Here is a 25,087-nt window from a genome sequence, read left to right on the forward strand (position 1 = left end):
TTTGGGGGCTGGGGTGGGACTATTGCCAAGGCTGGGGGGGGGACACCTCTCCATCTGGTCAGTTTGTGGGGCGGGTACTCTGCCAGCAGATGGGAGGATATAGGGAAACAGCACACAAGTCTAAGGGGGGTGCCCAAGGGGGTTATTTTCATCATATATTTATTACATAAATATATAGTAAAATAGACGAGCAACAATTACCATAAAAATATCTTTCTTTAAAATCCTGACCCAAAACACAACGGGGTGAAAAATCGCACATAACAGACATACTGATTGTCAACGTGGGGCAGGAGTAGGAGCCCCTCAAGTCACCCCTACCGGTCCCACCCCTCCCTGGGGAAGGGACCTACCTCCTTCCCTGTTTCTGGCCACAACCCCCCTCCCCCCACCCCAGCACCAGCTTCTCATACATTCAGTAGCGCCTCTAGGCAGTGTCCCCCTCCTCCCACCCAGGAGTTCCCAGGGCAGGAAGTACTGTCCCCCTTATGGACGGTGTCTGTGTCACCCGCCCTGCCCTCTCCCAGCCCTGCAGACCTGCCACCGGGGGATAGGGGTAGGGGCTCCTCCTCCCCCACCCTCCCCAAGTCTGAGCAGGGAGGAGGCTGGATGAGGTATGTGTGTTATAAGTGATGGGAGGGGAATACTGAGATGGAGAGGCGGCGGGTGGTGGGGGTGGGGTAGTGGTCATGGCTCTGGCACCCCCTTGTCCTGGCCTGGGCCCCTCAGCCTATTCCCAGCAACCCATCCTCCCACCAATACTGCACCTGCTGCCCCACCCAGCCTGCCCTAGTGCCCCGGGCCAACACTGGAGGAGGCATGCTAAGCACCCACGTCAAGGCCATTCCCCCTCATTAGCACCAATGGCCCCCAGGAGAGGGCCCTGTCCCCGACTTCCACAGCAGGGACTGGGACAGCTGCCTCTCTAGAGCAGGTGCGTGGCACTCCTGAGTCTCCCTGGCTCCTCCCCCATCACGTGTACTCACTCACACATTCACACACACAGACACTCCACGTCACGGAGGGGAGGGGGAAGGGCCAGCGGGTGGGGGATCACAGCTCACATGATTGAGAAGGATGGGGGGATTCCCATGTGCATGTAAGAGGCTACCATGTCCATGGTTGAGAAAGGGGTTGGAAGGTCAGGGGTGGGACTGGAAGAAGTGGGGAGACAGCAGACAGGTCAGGAACTCCACTGGGCCCCCAGGTATGGGAGGAAGGTGTGAGAGGGCTTCCCCACGGGACTGGAAGAATTCAGGAATCAGTACCCCAGGAGAGAGAGAGAGGATAGAGACAAAGACAGCATGGGCAGCATGGGGGCCCAGAGGGTTGGGGCAGGCGCTCGGGCAGGCGCTCAGACAGGCGACAGTGTGCTCCTCCAGGCAGTCTACCTGGGTGGAAACACCTGAAGAGTGGGGAAGGACGCTGCCCTAGTAGGCAGCGGAGCACTGCCGTGTGTGTGTGTGTGTGTGTGTGTGTGTGTGTGTGTGTGTGTGTGTGTGTTTAGGGGGCTATGGCAGGCTGAGGGTCAGAGTGGGGTGGCAGGTTCCCCACTGCTTAAGACATTTGTGCCCCAATAGTGCAAAGCGCAGGAAGCCCTGGCACCCCTCGCCCGCCCCCTGCCCTATTCCCCATGGCTTCCGGGGGCATCTATGTCCACCCATCCATCCCTGCCGACATGCAGCCCTGAGCCCAGGGCTCTCTGGTCTGCTCTGTCTGTCCCCCTCATTTCCTCCTTCCCACCTACGGGAGGGCCACCTCCTCCCTCCCTCTCTCCCCTGAGTGGGCATTGCCAAAGGCAGGAGGAAGAGGAGGGCAGCTCACCCAAGTGCAGACCAACAGAGCACTCCTCACCAGGAGGGTGGGAGATGGCTCAAGCCAAAGTCCCTGAATAGAGAAAAGAAGAAGGGAAAGGGGACCTAGGGGCAGAGGGGTGGCCAGCCTGAAGAGCTTCAAAGAAAATAGGAGGAGCACCAATTGCCTCCTCCCCTGGGGTCCCAACCAAGTGCCATCAATGGAAACACCCCCATTATACCTGCTCACCTGCCCCAGTGCATTGAGTGGGGGTGGGGAAGGAGGGCAGAGGTCAGAGAGAGCCCAGAAGACAGACAGGAAACAGGGAGAGTCCTACAGGAGTGGAGGCTCTGGGAGACGCTCACACACAACCCCCTTCCCCGCCCCTCCCCACGCAGCATCTGGATTGTAGCTAATACTGCAGGATATGAGGAGGGAAGGAGCCTGGGCCACAGTTTTTCCTGTGTGAGTGCCAAGGTGCAGAAGGAGGGGGGACAGGGAGAGGCCCCTGGGGCTGGGCACTTGAAAGGGGAGCTGTGTGGGCAGTAGGGCAGGCTGGTGAGGGGCCAGCTGGCATCCAGCGTGAGAGGTAGATGGAACTCAGCGGGCACGAGTGGCAGAGAGCAGAGCAGAAAAAGTACTGGGGTGGGGGTGCCAAAGGGGCACAGAGGGAGGGGCAAGGCAAGGGGGTGGCCAGGACCCTGTTGTGTCAACTCACAGCTCTGATCGGCAGCCCTACCCTTGGGGATCTGCGGGGGGGGGGGGGGGGGGGGCATTTCTCTCTGATCTGGGGGGAGGAAGGGCAGCTCTCAAAGTGCATGGGGATGGGAAAGGGGGGGATCCTTCCCCTCTGGCCAGCCTTAGTTAATAACTTAATATCTCTCTCTCTATCGCTCTCTCTCTCTCTTTTTTTGTCTTTTTCTCTCTGTCTAGTTTTTCTTCATTTAACTTTTCCCCTTGCTTGGTTTCCAAAGTGCAGTTAGGATGACTATCATTTTTAACCTCCAGGGGAGGAGCCAAGCCAAGCCTTTTTTTTTTTTTTTTTTTTTGCACCCAGGCATCTTGGGAAAGTAGAGGCCCTTAGCCTGGAGGGGAAACCTAGGCCAAGGAACTGGGTGGGGGATCTCTTGTATGTGTAGGGGGTGAGTGAGGGCATCTTCCCCCATCCCACATTCTTCCTTTCCCTACAGTCAAGATGGCTTGTCCCTCTTAGTTCTCTTCCCCTACCTTCTTAGAGGATGGGGCCCCGGGAACTACAGGACACGGTCCCAGCCTCCCATACTGTCCTTTCATAGCAAGTTCATTTGTTTGCCCTGTCTCAGGGCTGGAGGTTCTGAGGGGGACCTGGGCAGTGCAGGGGTGTATGGGAGCTGCATCTATCCAAGGATGGGAGGAAGGAGAGAAGAGGTTGGGGGGTCTCCCTCAGCCCCCAGCTCTGCCCCTTCTCTCCAGACTCCTCCCCACCAGCTCCGCACACCCTCTGGCCGCCTGAGGCTTTAGACTTCCTGATCCTCAAAGACCTCGAGGAAGAGTGGGGGAAAGAGTTCGGTGGGGCACTCGACTTTCATGTGGAGGAAGCGGCTGGCGTGGCAGGCCCCGATCATGCGGAGGTCAGTCACCTTCATCAGCAGCTTGGGCCAGAAGTGCGGAATGTTGTGTTTGCGGTGGTTGACGTAGTGCTCGAACGCCAGCAGGTATGCCTCCTGACTCTTCTCGATCTTGTCCACACACAGCAGGCCCGAGCGGTCTGCAGGGAAGGAAGGGCATGATGGGTGAGTGGTGAGGGCCTGGGAGAGGCATGGGTGAAACATGGGGTAGCATATGAGCAAGGGACCAGAAGGGAGACTGAGGCAGAGAGGTTAGGAGATATCCAGAGAATAAAATTGCATTGAAGGACACATGTAGGGTCAGCCACTAGGCAGAAGGTGATGGCCAAGACTCAAGAGAAGGGCAGGGAGGGGGCTGGGGGGATGGAGCAAAATATAAGGAAGATGGGGGAACAGGGAGGGGGGCCCAGGACAGGAGGAAAGTGTGGAGAGAGGGGAAGACTGGGGGAAAGAAAGGGGTTGGTGGTCAGGGAGGGGGGTGGGAATGAGGGTAGGGAAGGGTTTGGGGGATAAGAGATAGGACTGAGAGACAGGAGTGATGGTGGACAGAGGTAGATGGGAAGAGTGTGGGAGGCGAGGAACAAAGGAGTATATTAGTGACAGGATGGGGGGCAGAGAGGAAGAATGGGGCAAAAGCCTGATAAGGAACAGAACAAGAACTGGGGGACAAGTGATAGGCCTGGGGACCAAAGGTGGGGTGGCTGACAGAGCATGGAAGAAGAGACAGAGGACAGCCTGGGTGACAGACAGGCAGCCTGTGGAAGAAGGGATAGGCCAGAGAGGTAGATTTGGGGAACAGAGTCTTTAGGAAAAAAGGAGAGCAACAAGCTCAGGGTTCAGTCAAGTCCCTGTAAACTCCTGGGCCCTCCCAGCCAACCAGCAGGTACCTGTTGACATTAGCAGCACAGCCTGCAGCAGAGCCACTTCCGTGTCATCCAGGTTAAAGGCAGAGAGTGACTTGCCCAGTTCAAAGATGGCGTCGGAGACCACTCCCAGGCCGCCATTCTTGAGCTGCTCCCGCTTGACAGCCATCTCCCCACTCAGCGTCAGGGTGTCGCTTTCGGGGTCATAGCGGACAGCCGCCCGCAGGGACATGATCTCCATGCAGCACCCCTTCAGGAGGATGATCTGGTCTTCGCAAGGCAGCTGTGGGGCGGCAGGGCCACAGGACCACAGGACCACTCAGCATGCTGTCCCCATGCTCCAGTCTCTTCTACAGTTGACCTGGTGCTGAACCATGTCTCCCCTATTTTACTTAAACCTCACAGTTATACAACTCTGAGGCAGGTCCCATTATTCTCCCCAGCCCAACACAGAAGAAAAAACAGAGGGACAGGGCATTTAGGTAAGTTGGCGAGGTCTGGCAGCTAGGAAAGCAACCTGTCTCCTGCCCACAATGAGGAGAATGCTCAGGCTGTTTGGAGGTGGGTAGGCACACAGACGAGGGGAAAGGGGCTGGGGAGGTAAGTGTGAGGAGCTAGCAATGGTTGTATGTTGGTGACTCCCTGTCCAGAGAACCTCAGAAGAGCATGCAGTGGGACTGGTTGCCCTGGGGGCTGCCCCAGGTTCCCTCCATCATGGCACTACTTCTTTCCTCCCATCTGCCACTCACCTCGGAGAACATGGGCAGTTTTTTGGCAAAGTCCACCACACGAGTGATGGCCGGGGTGATGATCTTGGTAAACTCGCTGAAGGCCTCTAGGTCTACCTTGTCTCCATCTGGCATGGAGACGATGGGTGACTGGCCAATGTCATCCGGCTAGAGGGAGAGATAGGGGTCAGTTGAGGCTGCAGACCCCTTTCAACCTCTCACTGAGACTCCCTGCCCACCAGGGGGAGCTCCAAGGCAGCCTGGGGAAGAGGGGCCAGATAGGACTAGCTGTGTCCTACCTCTGAGGTTTTAAACCAGAGGATAAACCCTAGAGGGTACTCCAAGTCTGCTAATAATAATGATGGTAAGAATGGAAGCAGGAGTCATGTAATAATCATCCCAGTTGTAATGACTGACCAAGTATTAGGCTACATGTTCTACATATCTTATTTAATCCTCACCACCATTCTTTTTTTTGTTGTTGTTTTTGTGGTGCTGGGGATCGAACCCAGGGCCTTGTGCTTGCAAGGCAAGCACTCTACCAACTGAGCTATCTCCCCAGCCCCACAATTCTATAAAGAAGATAAAATCATCACCATTTCAGAGACCAGGAAACTGAGGCCTAGTATAGTTACGTATTAGGGCCAGTCACATGACTAGATCCTGACAAACATCTGCTTAGTACTGGAGCACATGCTTTTAATTGTGCTCAGTTCTACCCCATAGCACACTCTATCAGGAACCAGGAGCCAGTTTTTGGTCTTCCCCCACCACATACAAACACCTGTCCATTTCCTGAAAAAACAATCCTCCACTTGGCACTCAGTTTTGCCAGGGCCTAACACAATGCCTGGAACGCAGCAAATGCTCAAAAATACTGTTATGTGACTATGCCTTCATGGTCCCCTCCCAGCCACTGTGGGCAGGAAAATGAGAAGGGGTCAACCCTGCACTGAAAATTTGATGAGAAAAACAAGCCCTGTCCTCATGGAGTACCCCATCAGAGGACCAAAGAGCAATGACACATACAAAGAAGTACAAAATCAGGACCACCAAGGTGTAGCTCTGGGCTGGATTACACTGAGGAGGCTTTCCAAGGGAGGCAAGCCTCAGCGCCCACTCTCCTCTCCTGCCAACTGGTTGCCGCTCTCCTGGTGCCCCTTACCAAGAATTTCCGCCTCTGCTTCCAATGGCTGCCCTGGGCATTGGTGCTGCGATGGGCTTCCGTGGCAACATGGATCAGATCCCACTCTTCGGGAGTGGGCTCTGGTCGCTGCTGCAGAGATCGGATCATCTCCTCTTTTCGCCTCCGCTCCCGGTTCTGCTCGATCAGCTTGCGCTTGGCCACTCGCTTTGAGTCATCTAGAACCACTGTCAACAGAGACACAAGACTCCTTGCAGGGCACCCTCCCCCCTCTACCCACAGTCCTCTCAGAAACTACTCTTCCTAGTGCAGAGGTTGAGCAAATCCAAGGGTCAGAGAGGTTAAGTGACCTCCAAATCACCTAGTAATTGGGTGATACAACTTGGACCATGATCGATAAAGGGGACAATGTCAACTCCAACTTGGAAGGATCCAGGGGAGTATCACGTTCTGGTCTAATGGGTTATGGTGACAATAGTTTCTAGATGATCTTGCCTCCCAGTCACCAGCCAATGAAAGATAACCCCTTACCCAGAAAGGGGGCATCTTCCCTGGGAATCAGGATTACAGGGTTTAGAGGGTGCTTAGGAGTTCTTTTTACCCAACAATGCTCTACGTCTCATACGTGGTGAAAGGCAGGTAGACATCCCAGCACATGTGCAAGACCCATAGAGAATCCTGTTCCCTTTCCCCTTATAACAAGGGCATCGGGAACCAAGACTGAACAGTCCACCATCAACCTGACCTGGATTGAACTGTTACTCTGCCCTGACGGAGATGCCATCCCTGAATCACCCCTACCCCAGCTGAGTGTCTCAACTCCCCCGGCCCGTGCCCCTTACAGTCCATGGCCATGCCCACGGCAATGCACTTCTTGAAGCGGCACAACTGGCACTGATTGCGGGTAATCTTGTCGATGACACAGCAGCTGTCATATTTGCAGGAATAGGTGGGATGGAGGTTCTTCTGGATTGTGCGGCGAAAGAAGCCCTGGGATAGGGGGAGATGGAGCAGGTTCTAATCATGACTTCCTTGGTCAACCGCACAGTTTACTGGGGGCTGGTGAGAAAGTCAAGTCAGCGAAGGAACCTGGCGTTCTCCTGACACTGCAGGCACAATGACCTGAGAAATACAGCCCCCAGGCTGCAGAGAGATGGGGAGTATCTGGGAATGGCAAAGGTAGGAATGATGGCTGCATTGGTGAGCACTGGGTCTGGGATGGTGTGAGAAGCTGTGAAACTTGAAGGAATAGCAGCTTTGGAAGCCCAATTGGTATCTTATTTTCCATCCTGTTAACCCAACACTGACCCAAATACCATTCTCATGTACAATATGTTGCCTGTTGCCCATGCAGGTGCAATTCATGAAATAGGAAGATCAAAAGTCATGAAAAGGCATTGGGTATGAACTCTAGTAGCTTGAAAAAAAATTACATGTATCAGGATTAGTCTTTGCTCTAAAGAAGAAATCTCAAGAACCAAGAGGGTGGCAATAAGAATAGCTAGAACTTAAGGGCTGGGGTTGTGGCTCAGTGGAAGAGCGCTTGCCTAGCATGTGTGAGGCACTGGGTTCGATCCTTAGCACCACATAATAAAATAAAAGTAAAAGAATAGCTAGAACTTGAATTGAATGCTTACTATGTGCCAGGCACTTAGTAAACCTACTAACCTTTTTTCCCTGCATCATTACATTTAACCGGGATGACAACCCTGTGAGGCAGAAATTGTCATTGTTTCCATTTTGCACACCAGGAAACTGAGGCTTGGAGAGATTGAGCAATTTGCCCAAAGTGAAATGGTTAACTGGGCAGCAGAGCCAGAACTCAGCCCCAAGTAGAGGACATTAAGGTATGAGATCTCAGATTCTGGGGTGCATTAAAACCATCTAGTGTAATAACCAAAGACACAGATTCCTGGTTCTCATTCTAGACCTAGAAAATCAAACTCTCTAGGAAAGGAGCCAAGACAGTTCTGCCTTTGGGGGATGTTCCCTGGGACCCAGATGTTGTGCTCTATGCTACATTACTGGTGTTGCTTCTAGGAGCACTGCTTTGGAACTTAAATCCCTAGACCACCAGATTTGGTTGACACTAAGAAAGAAACTTCAAGTTTTCACAATTTTAAAATGACCTGCTTCTTGGAAAGTCTGACATTTGCAGAAGGTGGTGATCCTGGAAAAGCCATGCAGGTTGAAACAACCAAAGTAAAATCTAATTAAGCCTCCACAAGTCTATGACCTTGTCCCCTCTGCCTCAGGAGAACCTGCGGTTCTCATCTCTTGTGTGTACCCACCATGCCCCCCAGCACTGGTTCTCACCCTTTCAGGTGCATTGGAAGCACCTGGGAAGCCTGTTTAAAGTCAGAATCCTGAGCTCCAGCACAAAATGGTTCTGACCAAGTAGGGGTGGGATGTGTGTAACCTAGGAATCTGCATTTTGGCTAGTACTACAGGTGGTTCATGGACCACATTTTGAAAAACATCAATGTCTGCTTTAAGTCTGTTCCTCTCTTGTAGGCTGTGGGGAGCTTGAGGGCAGGACATACTTTGTACTCCTCACTCTAATAACTTCATGGATGGATGACAGCTGACATTTATTCAGGGTTTCTTATATGCCTGGCACTGTTTTACACACTTCATGTGAATTATCTCATCTAATTCTCCCAACAAATCTATGAAACAGGTAGTATGATTATTCCCATTTTATACATAAAGAAACTGAGGCTCAGAAAGGTTAGGCCATTTACCTGTGAGTGGAAGAACAGGGATTATAAGTGAATGAATAAATTAATGTGTAAGAGAAGAAAAATGATGATATAGTAGGTGGGTTTTAGGTTAGATGTTTACAGAGCTTGTCTGTCATGCCAGGTGCTGAGGGACTCAAAGGGAATAAGGGGGGGCTCGGGTAGTGGGGGAGGGGCAGGAGATGGCTGGTCCATACCTTGCAGCCCTCACAAGTGATACAGCGGTAATGATAACCGGTTGCCTTGTCCCCACACACGACACACTGCTCGTCTTTGTCCAGGTAACTAGGGATATACCCTGGGAGGGAGGAAAGGATGGAGGCAGCAGGCATGGCGTGGAGCCCAGCAAAGAAGCTCCTATACTTTCCCCAGTCCCAACTTATCCTTTCTGGCCCATCTCCTTGCCCAGCCTTGCTGAAGGGATCTTTGTCTCCAGGTAGAAAGGTAGAATCCTGGAGATACATGGGAGTTAATTTTGTCCATCCCTTTTTCTACAAATATACCAGATGTCAGTTCTTTTGACTGCCCATTTAGGGTCCTCCCCCTTCTTTTCTTTTTCCTTTCTCCTTTTTTTTTTTTTTTTTTTTTTTTTTTTGAGATCAGGTCTCACTACATTGCCCCAACTGATCTCAAACTCCTTGGCTCAAGTGATCCTCCTGCCTAAGCCTCCCAAGTAGCTGGGACTACAGGAGTGCATCACGGGGACATTTTGGTATATCTAAGGCATAAAGGATGGCAGAGAGAGAAACATGAACAGGAGCAGCTCATCTCAGGAGGATACAGACTTTCCATCCTCTATTTCAAGCCCTGATTCTGGTGGGGTGTAATGTGAGATCATGGGAGAAGGGAAAAGGCCCTCCTTGTCCTAATCCCTCCTCAAGGGCTGGAGCATGTCCCATATCACCACTCTCAGGCCCAGGCAAATCCATCCCAAGCCCTGTAGGAGGCTCTCCCCAGGGACATAGGAGGTGTTATAAGGGAACCTAGCCCCCCACCAGAAGGCCCCATGTGGCCCTGATGGGGTCAGGGGTGCAGAGAAGGGGTACATGAAGCCAGGCTCACCTGACATGCTGGTTTTCAGGGAACATTGGCCGTTCTTTCTTTTTCGCTTTCCATCTGGTGACCTGGCACTGGATGGGGGTAAAGTGAGTAGAATCACCAGAGCAGTCTTTGGACAGTCCTTTCTTATCCAAGAGGCTCATCCCACCCCCCAGGACCAACTCCTCCATATAAATCCCCATTCTACCCACCCCCCATGTCAGTTGACAAAGCTTAGAAGGGTCTAGCTATGTGGTAGCTGCAGGGAAGAGACAAAGGGCTTGACTGAGACAAAAGCATGTTCTAGGACCCCGACACAAACACACACACACACACACACACACACACACACACACACACTTGCATTGTTCTAATGCCACAATGCACACCTACATACATACATGTATACCCCCACCACACACTGCAGATTTTAAGTACCCATAATCCACAGAATATCCACATATTTAAGCCTTCAACAAATGACAAATATGCAAAAAAGATACCTCAGAATATTCTTAAAGCTATGTAACCTTTAGAACATATACACTTATATATACAACGGGACATCCATGCATATGAATAACAATGCAGACTTCAGTATAAACCCAAGTATGGCAATAAAGATCTACATATCAGTGCAATTTTCAGGGCATTCTCAAGTGTGTTATGTGATTTCTAGGATATGCCTCTGGACAGGCACCTAATATTACCACCCCCCCAGTGTGAACATGTTGTTTGATTTCCAGGTCATGCACACATGCTAAATAAGCCATAATGACTGGAAATACTAGAGTCACCCTGTTCCCAGCCTCCATTTAACAGAGCAGCAAATGGTATCACTTTTGTGCTTGATGACACTGTGCACTGGAGTCAAAGCCAGGTCAAGGACCCTGAGCCCCTCCATGCAAGGTATTATTAGCAACTCAGTCACTGCACATATATGTTGCTAGGTTCTCCACATACATGTTATATAACCTCAGTGCACACAGGTTACATAAGCCCTCTACACGCATGCAAGGATTGTATAACCTTCCACACCCACCCTGCATGTGGCACGTTGCATGGCCCCTCCTCCTAGAGCCGGATGCAGCTCCCAACACACTGACATAGTGACCTTGGCCAGGGTCACAGTAACAGACAGCCCCGTGCTCCACACCCCCTGGGGATTACCCCTGTCTGGTTCCTACAGGGCTGGAGGGTCAGGCCTCCCTCCCGCCTTCCGGAGGAATAAGTGCAGAGGAACTCAGGCCACCTAGGTCCCAGTGGAGTGACCAGCTTCAGCAATTACCAGACTCATAATTGCTGTCCCAGGGACTGTCACAAGGTGGCGCAGGAACATGGGGGAGGGGCTGCAGTCCTGGGGTACAGGGAACTTACATTCCTGCCTTTGTACAAGCTCTCAGGGCAGATTCTCCCATGCCCACATAAGTCTGGGCAGGGGCTGCAATTGACAGATATACAACAACAAAACAGACTTCCTTCTCATATGTTTACTTGAATTGAGAGTTTTAGGGAGAGGGGTTACTCTAGCACCCTTCCTAAAAGACTGCAAATCCCCATCCTTTCCTCTCCTCCAGGGAACAAGTCTTGAGCCCTAGGGCTTCGCCTGGCCAGGCCTCCAGCCTTCTGGCTCAGGATCTGATCTCCTAGGCAACAGCCAGCCACACTGCTCCCCAGAGTACCCCCACCCCCCACTCTTTTCCTGGCCATAGGCACAAGCTGTACCCAGTTCCTGGGACAACATGCCAACTGGGACAGAGCTCTGTGCCACTTGGAATTGGTGGGAGACAGAAAGACCCTCTGGGTTGCTCAAGGACAGTGCATATCATAGGTAACCCATCCCTAGTTGTGTGGCAGGGCTGACACCTCACCCACGTGTAAGCAAAATCTTTATGGTTGGCCTGCACTTTCACTTCCTGGGAGGAGCCCCATGGCAGTGCTTGCCCTTAACCATGAACAAGGAAAAGCTTGTGGGGCTCCCAATAGATTCCAAATTTAAGTGTGGGCTATGACCAATAGTTATTGGTGCATGTGTCCTGAAATGTCAAATTGTATGCAGTATGGCTTACAGACGACATATTTCCTTGTGGTCAGATGGTGGAAGGGCTGATAAGGAGAGGAAGATAATGGTAATGCCTTTTGGATCACACATGCCCAGATGAGGGCAGCAACACTGGGGACATCAGAGATTGTTCAGCATAGTCCAGGAAGAGGCCATGTGCCTGCTGCCTGTAATTACTCTGCTCTGTATCACGCCCCCCTTCAAAATGGGCACCTCTCAATCAAAATCTCTAATTCCCTGTGTCATCTGAACATCCCTCATCTCCTGGATAAAGGTAAGAAGCAGCGCTGCTGGCCTCACACCCATCTCCTGAGGTGCTTAAAAGGTAGCACTACAAAAGGAGCTGAGTTTTCTTTTGACCACGCTCTGCTGCCTCAGAGTTGGCAATACCACGTTGCTGGACCCATTACCTGTTCTCCTCTGGGTCTGACCCACACTCCACCTTGCTTGGCTTCTGTTCCATTCACTTCAATTCCATCCAGGAGGCCCTCCAGCACGCCAAGAGACTGGGGTGGGCACAGTGGCCCCCCCGGTACACCCACAGGCCACCCACCCACTGCCACCCAGGCCCTAGGGCACAGCACCCATGGTACCCGCCTCAACACTTGGCCTTTCACACCATACCCTGCACCCCAAGGGGGGCAGGCGGTGGGAGGGGCCAGGGAGTGGCAGGTAGGAGAGCTGGGGGACAAGCAGGGTTTGTGGGGGATCCTGGATTAGGGGCAGGGGGAGTAGCTTCGGAGTCTTGTCCTGTCCAGAGTCCCTGTGGAGAGAAGAGAGAGGCAGGGGTAAGAAGGCACCACGGGCAGGGGGTGGGTAGGAGTCCTTTGGTGGCAATATTCAGGGCTTCTGAGACTCATAATAAGATGGCAGGGGCGTGAAGGGCAGGTGCAGGGAGAGGATCACAGTACAGCAGTGAAGACTGGAGAGCCATATCCCAAGCCCCAGACATGGAAAGGTATGGAGGGAAAGAAGGAGCTCATCCTGGGAGCAGGTAACAAATTTAATCCTTACATTTGAACAAATGTCTGGTCCTTAATGACTATCTATTAAACTTTAGCTACCATCCCTATCCAAGTTTTCCTAAGATCCATTAGTATTGTAGTGGTAAGAGGGGACCAGAGATGAGCAGGTTCCAGCATAGGCATGAGGGTACCCAGAGAGGCAGGATGGAGCAGCATGCAGGGATCATGAATGCTCACCTTACTGCCTTAACAGAGACCCTGAAAGAAATGGGGCACTGACCTCCCCTGCTGTCAGCCTGGAAAAAAACCTGCAACTCTGGCCCCTTAAGGGTTCCAGGACCTCCTACATGAGGTCCCAAATCCCACTGTCCATTTTGAGGACCAGACATCATTATTATTATTATTACTATTACTATTATTGGTTTTGAGGACTGAACCCAGGGGCCCTTTACCACTGAACTACATCCCCAACCCTTATTATTTTTTATTTTGAGACAGGGGATTGCTCAGTTGTTAATGCTGGCCTGGAACTTGCAGCCTCAGCAGATCCTCCTGCCTCAGCTTCCCAAATAGCCAGGATTACTAGGCATGTGCCACTGCACCCAGAAAGGACCAGACTTCTTAGTTGGTTTAGCTGAGCTGTCACCCACAAGGATAGCAAAGGAAAAAGGAGAGTAAACTAATATGTGCCTTCCCAAGTAGGCTTCCGAATTTTACAGATAGGAAACTGAGTCTTAGAAAGATTGACTATTCACTCAAGTCCACATAGCAAGGAAGCAGGTGGCTCAGGAGTTACAGCCTCGTAGCCTGGCTCTAATGCCAGCCTTGGTCTGCTACCGGGAGCCAGAGCAGTGCCATTCCAGGTCCACCATCCTTCTGCACTGCACCTCTGGCCCTGGCTGCAGACTTGTGGCAGGTGCAGGCATATGGGAGGGAGGGGGACAAAGGGTACAGCTCCCCACATACAACCTCCATCACGTGGCTGCTGTACCAGATACCTTGCCCTGGGCCCCCTGGCCCCACCCCCAGGAACTGATAAGGCACCAGGGTAAGAGGAGGGGGCAGAGATAAGTCAGGGCACTGAGCAGGGCCTCTGCACCCAGACAGTCGCTGGGTGTGGAGCATGGAAGGAGCACAGAAAATCAGCCCATTCTGCCTCTGACATCCGCCCCCCCAGGCCAGGACTGGGCAGTGGGGGCTGGACAGGAGACTGGGGGGGTGGGGGGGAAAGCAGGGAGCTTTAGCCCAGGGAGCCATCAAGAAAGTAGGTCAAGTTTTTCTTGGCTTGTGGAGAAATTCCTGTTATAAATTTATAATGGCGTAGCCAGCCCTTGGGGTGGAGGTTGGGGGAAGGAGGAGTGGGTGGGGATGCCCAGGGGTTGGGCAGTGGGGCCTGCTACTCTCAGTCAGAACAGAGAGGGGGTAGGGGGCAAGAAGAGCTGTGGGGGTTGGGTTGGACAATAGAGGCTATTCTGTTCCCACTTCTATCTGAGCCCAGAGGCTTCATTTGGTCTGTCTGCCTCTAAATGTCTCTGTCTCTGTCTCTCTCTCTCTCTCTGGGTGTCTCCCTGTCTCCCCCCAGGCTGTGCCTCGGTGCTTGGCACACCCTGGCTGCGGTGCTGCCCCCGCCTGTCTCCTGCCCGCCTGGCACACTGCCACCACTTGTTTACAGAAGCTGGAAAAATCCACTCGCCAGCCGGAGGCCCAAGCGCCCCCAGGGAGGGGAGGAGGCAGGCCCAGGAGTGGGCAAGCTAAGAGAGGGGTAGCCCTGGGGAGCAGGCCCTCCGGGCAGGCGAAGAGGTCCAAGGCTATAGGAATGGGCATTAGCAGCTGTCAGTCAGGCTGGGCAGGGAACCCCAGCAACAGCCACAGGGCACAGGCGGCTCCTGCCCCCAGGCCTTAGCTCTGGAAGACCCCTCCCCCACACCCCAACACTACCAGTTGCTACAGGGCTGACCTGGGGCAATGCCAACCTAAGCCACCCTGTTTATTTTCCCTTCCCCCTCCCCAGCCCAGCTTTAATTCCAAATGTATCTGGGCACTGCCAAGGGCTTGCACGTGCCTACTGGGGGGAGGGGCAGGGTCCTTCTCTGCCCTACCTCTGTGCAGAGCTGTACCTTGGTGCCACTCAGTGCAGCACACTTCCTGGCACTGGGCAGAGGATCAAGGTACTGCCCTTATTGCCTAGGGCACCCTTGCCAGGCACCTACCAGGAGTCTAGAATCCAGGGGGGCTCCTTGAAATCTCTCCAGTGACGTATCTGGGCCTCTGAGGCAACACAGTGCCCATGTAGAATGTAAGGGGCATGTAAGGAGGCACAAACCATGAGAGCCTGCGTTAGTTGGAGCAGAAGAGGTCAGTGGGGAACGGGACTGGGGCAGGGATACCCACCCTGAAGGGCAACCCCTCTCCCCTTCTCCTGGAGTCCAGCTTAATATTCCTAAACTCCTTCCTGGAACATCCCTTGCAGAGGCACAGGCTCAGTCTCAAGGAAGCAGAGAGGGTGGAGCTACAGGACTCAGACTGCTGTCTGCTGGACAGCAGGACAGTAAGACCCACCTGTCGGCTGCCCTGGCTACCCACTCCCTCTTTGTCAGATAAGAGCTGCCTAGTGGCAGTGTGGGCAAGGTGCCCGCAGAGGGGGAAGCATTTCATTAAGCTTAAGTGCTTCTGTGATGGGGGTACAGGGATGAGAAGCCAATGCGGCATCCGTGGGCACCATGCCAGGTTCCCACTGCTGTCAGTCCCACTCCACAATCCTGCGGATCTGAGGGACACCCCCAGAGGACTTCTGGGGCTCACAGCTGGGACTATCTGCACCTAGGGTCTAGCCTCAAACACTGCACACCACGCTGCCACCTGGTAGCTCTTATTCTGAGCTTGGCTTTGGCCCCACCTTTCTGGGGCCCCTGAACTTTGCCCTTAATGTTCTGAAGAAAGCCCTGCCCTCCTTCTTGACAAGCCCAGAGACACACACGCAGGGCAGGGGGGTAGCTGAGAAAAAGGCAGAAAGAGGAGGAAGAAAAGGGCAAAAGAGGTGATAGGGAAAGGGGAAGAAAAATAGGAAGAGGAAAGAACAAAGAGACAGGGCAGGGACGGGAAGGTAGAGCTAGGGATGTCAATGTAGTAAAGGGAAAGGAAGAAAAGGGAAGGATGGGAAGGGGGTGGGAGAGGAGGTGAGGTGGGAAAGAGGACAGATAAGGGGAGGAGAGACAGATGAAGGAGGGGAGACAAAGGGAGAAAGGTAACAAAGAAAGATGGGTGGGGGGTGCTTTGTGCCCCGCCTAAGTTCCTCCCCATGGAGGCTGGGGAAGGGGGAGTAGGAATGGTTTCCACGGTGACAGCTGGTTCTTGGTGGCCTGGCATGTAGGCTATTAATAGTGCTGTGGGTAGGTTCACACCTCCCTCTCCCCTTCCCCTCGGCTTGCTGCTAGGGTTGGGGGAGATCCCTCCCCCACCACCTACTCCCAATCATTCAGCATGGATGCCCTGACTCCACACCACCAGGGCCAACAAGGGCAATGCTAAGGGACCTGGGCAGTCACTGTGGTCCAAACACACATGGCATGCACAGGTAGACAGACAGGTATGTTTGTGCAGATGCTGCCCCTGTGTCAAAGTGGGCTCCCACAGGCAGCCACCAACCCACTGCAGAGCTGCAGCAGCAACACACGCCCCACATTAAGGGTCAGACATTTCCCTGGGGCTGGAACCTATTTCTTTACCCAGACCCCCTTTCCTTCTATTTTCAGGTATAGATTAGGCAGGGCTGCCCCACCCAACTTTGTTATCCTAGTGCCAGGAAAGGGGAGTGAAGGCAGGAAGGCAGGTACAATTTGGCAGGTGTGATGTGGCAGAGAAGTAGAGACTTGGGCACAGCTTAGCAGGCATGGAGGGCAGGGAGGGAGAGAGGCAACACCCTTGGACGGGCTCTCATTGGGTCCCCAGAAGATGAAATTCTGGAGCTTAAGAACAGAAACTCATGTCCCAACTATTATGGGGCCTCAGAGGCTAGAAAATGGGAGATAGGGGTGGGGGATGTACATAAAGGTGGGGGGACTGGTTAATTAAACAAAGGATTCTCCCTGCCCGCCCCCCCCCCCCCAAAGAATATAACAGGAAACTCTCCCCTGCAGGTCAGAGACAGAAAGACATAAACAGCAGCCCTGTCTTGGGCCAGATGCCCAGTACTAACATCAAAGACAGCGCTTCCCCTCCCACTCCCCCATAACCTCGCCCACCTGCTTCTCCTTTCCCCCCCTCCTCCAGCCCAGACCAGCTCCAGTCAGGTATTAAGGTGGGCATCCAGGACTAGGGGGTTACCCCTCTGGTTATGTTCAGTCCCCATGCCCACTGATGGACGACTGGGCCTATCCCCAGGCTCAAGAGTTCAGCCCCTTCCTTACCAGCCCACAGAACTTCAGGCCCCCTGCCCTAATTCCCCTCAGGAATGGAAGCAGGAGATCCAAAGGCCAAGAAGGCAGAATCAGGAGCACCCCCAAGTTGGGCATGGCACACTCTCCCCACCCTCCCCCCAGCAGCCAGTGGGTAATTGGAGCTGGGAGCTGGGGCAGCTGAACGCTGGAGGCATGAATGTCACAGGGCCAAGGCGTTTGCTGCAGATGGCATCATGGGCACAAGGCTTGGGGTACTCCCTCTACACTCTTCTAAGGCAAAAGTTGCCTGCCAGCCCCAGGAGTCTGGCCTAGTGGGGGAGGGAATGGTGGAAGGGAAAAGAAAGGCAGAGATGTTCTCCCAGGCACCCCAGGGAGGCAGGAGCTAGCCCCCACCCAAGGAGAACTGGCAGAGGCAGAGGGAGGGAGAGGAAGAGAAGGAGAAACAGAGGGGAAGAGAGGGAGGGAGTAGAAAGGAGGGAGGGAGATGAAAGGGGAGGGGGATTGGGAAGTTTGTGTGCATGTATGTGTGTGTGTGAGAGGAGAGAGGCAGAGAGAAGAGAGAGAAAGGGAGAGAGGGAGGGAGGGAAGGAGGGGAAGGGAGAGGAGAGGGAGAGGGGGAGAGAGAGAGGAGTGAGAGAGAGAAAGCAAGAGTGCACAAGCAAATGCAGCTGAGTCTCCGGCACACACACAGACACGTGCAGACACACACACTCACCCCGCATGCGCAGACCCGCAGGGCTCCAGCACCGTTCCAGGAGATATTCAGGAGCCCTCCCCAGCCCACACATGCACAAAAACACTCTCACATGGATGCGTGCACAACACACCCACTCACTGATGTGTACGAAAATGCTGATAGCCACCAAGCCCATTCCCTCCTCCTCCCCAGCCCTGGAAAAAGAGAAAATGAAACAGGCAGCTAGCACTCAGACAGCCAAGAGCCCATCTCTTCTGAGGAGGAGGAGGAGGAGGAGGAGGAGGAGGAGAGGAGGAGGAAGAGGTGGAGGAGAGGAGGAGGAGGATGCAGTGTCTGGGGGCTTGGCCCAATCACGTAGCTCTTTGCCACTGCTGGGGGTTTGGCTGTGCCTTTGGCACAAACTTTTAACCTCAGTCCCTGCTCTCCAGACGGAGTGCCCACTTCCCAAAGCAGGGGAGCAAGGACAGCATTTCCTAGACACAATAGCATCCATATGGCTCCCCTGGTCTACCTAGTGAACTTCTGACCCTCCCTCTGGATTACCTCATACCAACCAGGAGGGAGGTTGCCTTTAGAACCCTAGCTTTAGCCTGCCAGGTGACACTAAGGTGAAAACACATGTCCCCACTACTGAGAACAGTCTTAGTTGTTCCTAGTGGCATGCATGTTCTCAGCCTAGTGTGTGCCAGTTCTGGGAAGAGAGGAAGATCCTCAGGCACTGCTTACCACACCAGGCAGCAATGGATTGAATGAGGAATCATCCCATCTTATGGGGGTTTTGTTGGTTGGTTGGTTGGTTTTTCAGTGCTGGGGATGGAACCCAGGGCCTTGCATGTACTAGCAAAGACTCTACTACTGAGCTACACCCCAGCCTCAACTACCTTATGTTCTACTTTTTTAAAAAAATTATTTGTTCTAATTAGTTCTAATTAGTTATACATGACAGCAGAATGCATTTCAACTGACTGTACATAAATGGAGTGCTACTTGTTACCTTGTGTTCTTTATCTTCACTCTGAGTAGGAAAGACATTGTTTCCAGATAAAAACCCAGGCCCAAAGTCCCACCACTGGTGAATGGCAAAGTCCTAGCATCCCAACTCCCAGGCAGAGTTCTTTCCACACAGTGACACCTGCCTACCCCTACCCCAAGAGGCACCAAAGTTCCCCAAGCAGTTGTGAGAACTGGAATTGAGATGCATTTCTGCTCCAAAGCTTCCCAGTCACCTCACCATGGGGCATCTACCATTGTCCTTGCTTCACCTTGGAGGGCAGAGGCTGAATAAAAGGGGCCTGGGGGAGAGGGGATCCTGATCATCAGACTTACAAAAGGAAAGAGGCACCCCAGGACAGACCCAGGATCTCCAAGTACCATGCCCACCAGGCTGATCCTTCATCAGGGTCTCAGTTTCTCTCTGCCATTACCCGTCACACTAAAGCCTGCTCTGTGCAGGAAGAGGAATTTGGCATCTGTCAGTCAGGACTGGGTTCTGGTAGGTGAATGGTAGGAAGCTGGGGCCCTGGGCCCCTAAGAGAGAGGAAGAGTGCTGCCTCCTCCCTGAGCTCTGTGCTGCATCTACACATAAAAAGGGAGAGGACGTGGGGAGAAGTGAGGACTTTGTTATCTCTCTGCCCCTTCACTCAGACTTGTCCCAAGAGAGATGTAGTGATGCACAAAGATTCATGCATGTGCCCTTAGCTGAGGAGGTGTGTCCCAGGGGTTGAGATGTCAAGGACTTCTTTTAAGCTAAAAAGAGCGGGTCAAGGAGGGTGGGCAAGGGGGCCTACCTTGGCCTCTTTCCATATACTTGTTCAGGGTTGCAAAAAATGCATAGGAAAAACAGACTTGATGTGAAGGGTGAGGAAGCTAGAAACTGGAGACCCACTGTCCCCCACCCCAGTTCCATTCCTTTTCCTGTGATGTTTAGGAGACCCAATTTTCTACCAAACTTCTCTAAGAAATCTTGGGAACCCCAGGATCAGAGGTTTCTTCATCTACTGTAACAGTTAACACATATAACTTGGTATGAGTTAGGTACTTTTCTTTCCCTTTTTTTTTGGTACTGGGGTGGTTGAAACCAGGAATGCTGTACTATTGAACTAAATCTCCAGTCCTTTTTTAACTTTATTTTTTATTTTTGAGGCAGGGTCTTGCTAAGTTGCTCAAGCAGGCCTCAAACTTGAGATCCTCCTGCCTCAGCCTCCAGAGTCCCTACAAATACAAGAGTGTACCACCATGCCTGGCTTGACCTAGGCACTTTTTACGTCATTTTATACATTTTAACTTCTCTAAAGTTCAAAAAGCTAAATGAGTTAGAGATTACCATCCCCAATTTACAGACAAGGCAAGAGGGAAGTTGATTATTCAAGGTCACACAACCAGCAAGAGGCAGAGGTGGGATTCAAACCTAGGAAGTCTCAAAAAGACAAAAAACAAAACAAACAAACAAAAAACCCCATATAGATAGATAGATAGATAGATAGATAGATAGATAGATAGATAGATAGATATATCCCTGCTCTTAACCATGATAGCATATGATCTACTGGGGAAAGGACACCTTGTTCTTTCATCTAGCTATGTGTCCCCTGTGACCAAGCCTCAGTTTTCCCTTCTGTGACAGCCTAAGGATTCTCATCCAAGTAGGCCAAGGCTAGAAGGAAGCATGACTAAAAATGTTTTGTGCTCCCTGGACTTTGGGTCTCCTACCCTAGTGCCCACTGCTCAAATTCTCCTGCCCTTTCTGCCCTCTCTGGGCTGGAACCTGCACTTGTGGGTGACAGGGCCCTTACTAAGCTTCACAGATTCTGAACAGCTGTATCCTCAAAACAGGCTTGAGGCTAGGCAGAAAGAACACAGCTGTTGGGCATCTCTGAGGTGGGTCTCAGCTGCCAGGGGTATAGAGAAAGGCCATTACAAGTCCTGATGTGGACCCAACTGAGCTGGTCCTGCCAACTCCAGCCACTACCCATGAGGGCCATTCTTTTCTAGCTTGGGTCAGTGAGGAGGCCTCGCTGGCTTGTTTAGGAGCTGCAGCCTGCACAGCAAGGGTTCCCACAGAACTGGTGTCCCCTGGCTGGACCTGCCAGCCTAAGGGGTCAACATGGACAGTAACTGACCCCTCTGACAGTAGATGACCCCCACCCTTCCCCCATTCCCAGCCCCCAAAACTTGCTGGCCAGCTGCAGCTGCAGCACTAAGGAAGTGCAGGATGTCCTGAGCAGCCAGCTGAGCCCCCCAGCCCCCACCCCCACCCCAACCTCCCGCTGACCCCAGAGGCTGGGCGGGCAGGGCAGAGGGCCACTGTTTGAGTATTAACAACTGGAAAAGTATGAAGAACAGTCGCTGCCAGTTCCCAGCTTGAGAAAAGAGGCTGAGGCAGAAACAGACAAGGACAGGGTGAGAGAGTTTACAGACTGGCAGAAGAACAAGAGAAGGAGAATCAGACACCCCAAGACACAGCAACAGAGACAGCATTAGAGAGAAATTCCAAGTCAAAAATACACATCACTCACGCAGACACTCGCCAGCCTACAGCCTCCCAAGGAAAGCTTCCAAGTTTGGACAGGAGAGCTGAGGTGGGAAAAGGGGCGGACTCCTGGTGGGAGGCAGGCATTCAGCTCGGGGCGACAGAGGGTCCTCAGGAAAGGCCCAGGCAAATAACCCCTAGCAGGGGCAGCTAAGTCCCTTTTGGCTTTTAGGATAGGGTTTTGAGATCTGCTCCCCGGGAACCAGCTTTTCCCAAGACATCCTGTCCCCAAGCAGCCAGGACAATCCCAGCTGCTGGAAGTCACTGGACACTGTTTCAGGTCCATGATTCGGCCCTCTGGAACCCCCCTGTGCCCACTTGCTCTTGTTTCTCTGTCCCTCCAAAAGGAAAAAAAAAAAAAAAAGCCCATTGCCAACAGTGCTGAACCTAAAGGAAGCAGACAGAAAGAAGATGAAGGAAAAAGTCTATGATCCTGTGCATCTAGGTATATGCCTGGCAGCCCTGGTTGCAATGTGTGCACCGGGGGTTGTCTGGACATTGCTGGCATGGACCTGTGACTGTGTAGACTCAAGCTCTGTGCATGTGTCCTGCACCTGAGTCCGGAGGACTGTGCACAAATAAGTGCACCTGTGTCTGGAGTTCCCACAGTCAATCAATTAACAAGTGTTTACAGAGTACACCCTGTGCTAGGGTGAGAGGGATCCAGAACTCTTCCAGTGATTCTTTCAGGTCTCAAGGAGTTTGCCATCTAGTAACAGTGGTATGACAAGCAATAGTGACTGAGAATGGGTTATTGAGAATGCAAGCCTTGCACCATTATGCAGGAAAGTCTTTTCATACAATTTTTTTTTTTTTTTTTTCCAGGAGCAGGGGTTTTGTCTTCTTCAGAACCTCAACGTTCCACAGTAAGAGTCCAGAAAATACTTGTTGCTAAGTTGTATACACATGTACTGATGTGTAGCTGCATTTGTGTTGGACTGAGTGACAATGACTGTCAGGCAGGCGATGATAACTTCGTGACTGGGCACATGTGAGCACGTGTGTGCCTGTGAGTGACAGGGTCTTTTGTAATTGTGTGGCTGTGTGCAAATGCTCTGTGTGCATGCATGATGCATGCATGCAATAGTGACTTTTTTGTGTGGGTGACAGTGACTCCTCCTTGCCCCTGTGTGACAGCATCTCTGTGTGACCCTGTGCGTGGGTATGTGCATGGATCGGTCTCCCTGCTCTTGGTCTCCCGTGGGTGTGTCCCACCCTGAGCTCCACAGTGCATCAGCAGGCAGCCTCTTCCCTTGTCCCCATGTGGGTGTGTCCAGCAGCTCCTGTCCTTGAGTCTGCCGGGGTGTACCTGGGTGTGCATGTGGTTGTCTGTGTGGGCATATCTGTGTCTGCATGACACCTTTGCTCCCCTTCTTATCTTTGCAACCCCCTTCTTCCCCCCACTCCTGGGGCCAGAGCCAGTATTGAGAGGCAGGCTCCCATCTCACTGGCTTTCCTTCTGTGCGCCCACCCCTCCAATCCCTGGAATTGATGCTCTCTCCATTGCTTGTCATCCCTCCAGGCCTCCCTTTCACACTGGACAAGGGAGGGCCCTAGGCAGAGAAGGGGCACCAGAGACACGTTGCAAAGGGAGGGAAACAAGGAGGGGGCACAAGACACAGCTCTATTCCTTCCTCTCTTCCCCAGCCATGCCAGCCAGCAACTCTCCTAATCATCTAGGGACCATCAAGCACATCCCCACCACTACACGCACACACTCCCCCTACCACCCCACCAGCCTCGTTTTTTGCAATTAGGAATGTTGCAACCAGAAAGCCATGCTCAATTGGGGAGGCGGGTGAGGGGAGGGAGACTTCCCTCTCCCCCCATCCATGCAAACCTCCCCCTGCACCACTGCACTCACACTGCCCTCCGCAGCTGGAGGCAGCTTTTGCAAAGGCCACTCGGCCTCCGAGGCTAGGGGTGGGGGCTGGTGGGGGCAGTCCTCCGGCGCACCGTAAACAAACCGCGGCGCGGCGGGCGGGGGAGCTCCAGCAGCGGGGCCCGGCCTGGGAATGCGCAGCAGACCGGCCGGACAGAGGCCGGGCGGGCCCTCGAGGGGGAGGCCCAGACGCCATCTCCTTCGGCGAATCCCGGGGCCCACCGACCTCCTAGCAGTACCTCCCTTCCCCAGGGCGTAAGTTGCAAGCTCCCAGGCTGTGACAGGGTCACCAGGGCACCTGGAAATGCTGAAGCTGGCAGCGGGTACCCCCTAGGCGCCCCCAGCCCGCCTGCGAGCTGGCCACAGAGACCCGCGGCTTTGCATAATCAATCGCGAGACATTTGCATATTAATGCCCCCTCGCTCCCTCCTCCTTACCTCGGCGTGGCGCGCTGGACCGGGCTGGGCAACGACGCTGGGGTCTCAGCGCCCCGTGCCGGGGGCGTCCATGGGGGGCCGGTGGGGCCCGGGCCGCCCGCCTCCAGCGCCCGGGTGTGAGAGCTAGTGAGCGCGGGGGGGGGCGGGGGGCGAGTGTGGCGGCCCCGCGGCTCCTCCGGCAGAGGCGGCGGCCGCTCTGGCTCCTCCCTCCTCCGCCCCGCTCGGGCTGGGGCTCAGGCTCTGGCTCTGCGCGCCAGGCCGGCTCGCGGCTGCTCCCTGCAGGCCGCCTTGCCGCCGCCGGCCCCCGCCCCCCGCCCCCCGCCGCGCCCCGGGACCCCGGCCAGCGGCTCGGCTGCCCCTCTGCCGCCCCGGCCCCTACCGAGCTCGGACTCGCCTTCCCGCCCCGACGCCTCCGGCAGGAGTGATACTTGGTGACATGTTTTGAAAAAGATATCATTTAAAAAATAGCCTTTGCTTTTTGAGGGAATTCGGGGTTTTCGGGTTTGCACCTCGGGGTGGGGAAGTATCCAAGAGCTGCTTCCACCTAATAAATTGGGAAAGAAGTCCAAATATAAAATGTTTAGAGGTGTAGAGTATGTTTCGGAGTTCGGGTCCCTTATCTATCAGTAACTCACTTGTATGACCTTGAACAAATCACCACTGCCGACGGGGGTAGAGTTTCCTCCAGCTTAAAATAAGAGGGTTGTGCAGGTGACTCCTGAGTTCCTCTTAACTTCAAACATCCTACGATTTTAATCCTTTGTGGGGGATCATTCCCCTTAACCATGTTCCCTCATTTCTAACATTAATACTCATCCACTGCCTCTCCTCATTTCTAACATTTACACTCATCCACTGCCTCCCCTTTCAAACTACACCCTTCTCAGTAGGGGCTCTTTGTATTCACGGCCACCTGCCATTTCCGTAACAATCTGCTCCCACTGCTGCGCTTCTAAGGGGTCAAGACTTGCCATAACCCCGCATCTCCCAGCTTTACTGACATGGTCTATCCTCCCATGTTTGCCCCACCAAAATCTAAATGATACCAGGGCCAACCTAAGCAGGAGGGAGGGCTGCGTACAAATAGTTCCCCTTACCGGAAGGAGAGGTCTCCACTGCAGCCCCACCCCCCCTACACACACACACACACACACACACACACACACACACACACACACACACACACACACACACACACACCTG

General features: G+C 53.3%; 2 protein-coding genes across 2 annotated transcripts in view; one reads left to right on the top strand and one right to left on the bottom strand.

Moving 5' to 3' along the window:
• Window positions 1-140: 140 nt before the first annotated feature.
• Window positions 141-24,102, bottom strand: THRA (thyroid hormone receptor alpha). The gene is made up of 9 exons (XM_079135244.1): window positions 23,885-24,102; window positions 12,388-12,740; window positions 9,940-10,007; window positions 9,075-9,175; window positions 6,979-7,126; window positions 6,158-6,363; window positions 5,014-5,160; window positions 4,289-4,547; window positions 141-3,541 (listed from the first exon to the last, which is right to left on the bottom strand). The coding sequence occupies exons 2-9, from the start codon at window positions 12,438-12,440 to the stop codon at window positions 3,291-3,293; spliced, it is 1,233 nt and encodes a 410-aa protein (XP_078991370.1). The 5' UTR covers window positions 12,441-12,740; window positions 23,885-24,102; the 3' UTR covers window positions 141-3,290.
• Window positions 23,529-25,087, top strand: part of MED24 (mediator complex subunit 24) — a 36,637-nt gene continuing 35,078 nt past the window's right edge. The window contains exon 1 of the mRNA XM_079135238.1: window positions 23,529-23,702. The gene's annotated coding sequence lies outside the window, so the exon portion shown is untranslated. The remainder of the gene's footprint in view (window positions 23,703-25,087) is intronic.

The sequence above is a fragment of the Sciurus vulgaris genome (assembly GCF_902686455.1).
Source record: "Sciurus vulgaris genome assembly, chromosome: 3".
NCBI classification, from domain to species: Eukaryota; Metazoa; Chordata; class Mammalia; order Rodentia; family Sciuridae; genus Sciurus; species Sciurus vulgaris.

Coding starts and splice junctions, on each gene's coding strand:
- THRA (XM_079135244.1), bottom strand. CDS start 12,440: ATGGAACAGAAGCCAAGCAAGGTGGAGTGTGGGTCAGACCCAGAGGAG. Junction 10,008..12,387: donor TCAGACCCAGAGGAGAACAG/GTAATGGGTCCA, acceptor ACCCCCATCCAG/TGCCAGGTCACCAGATGGAA. Junction 4,548..5,013: donor AACTGCCCATGTTCTCCGAG/GTGAGTGGCAGA, acceptor GCCGCCCCACAG/CTGCCTTGCGAAGACCAGAT.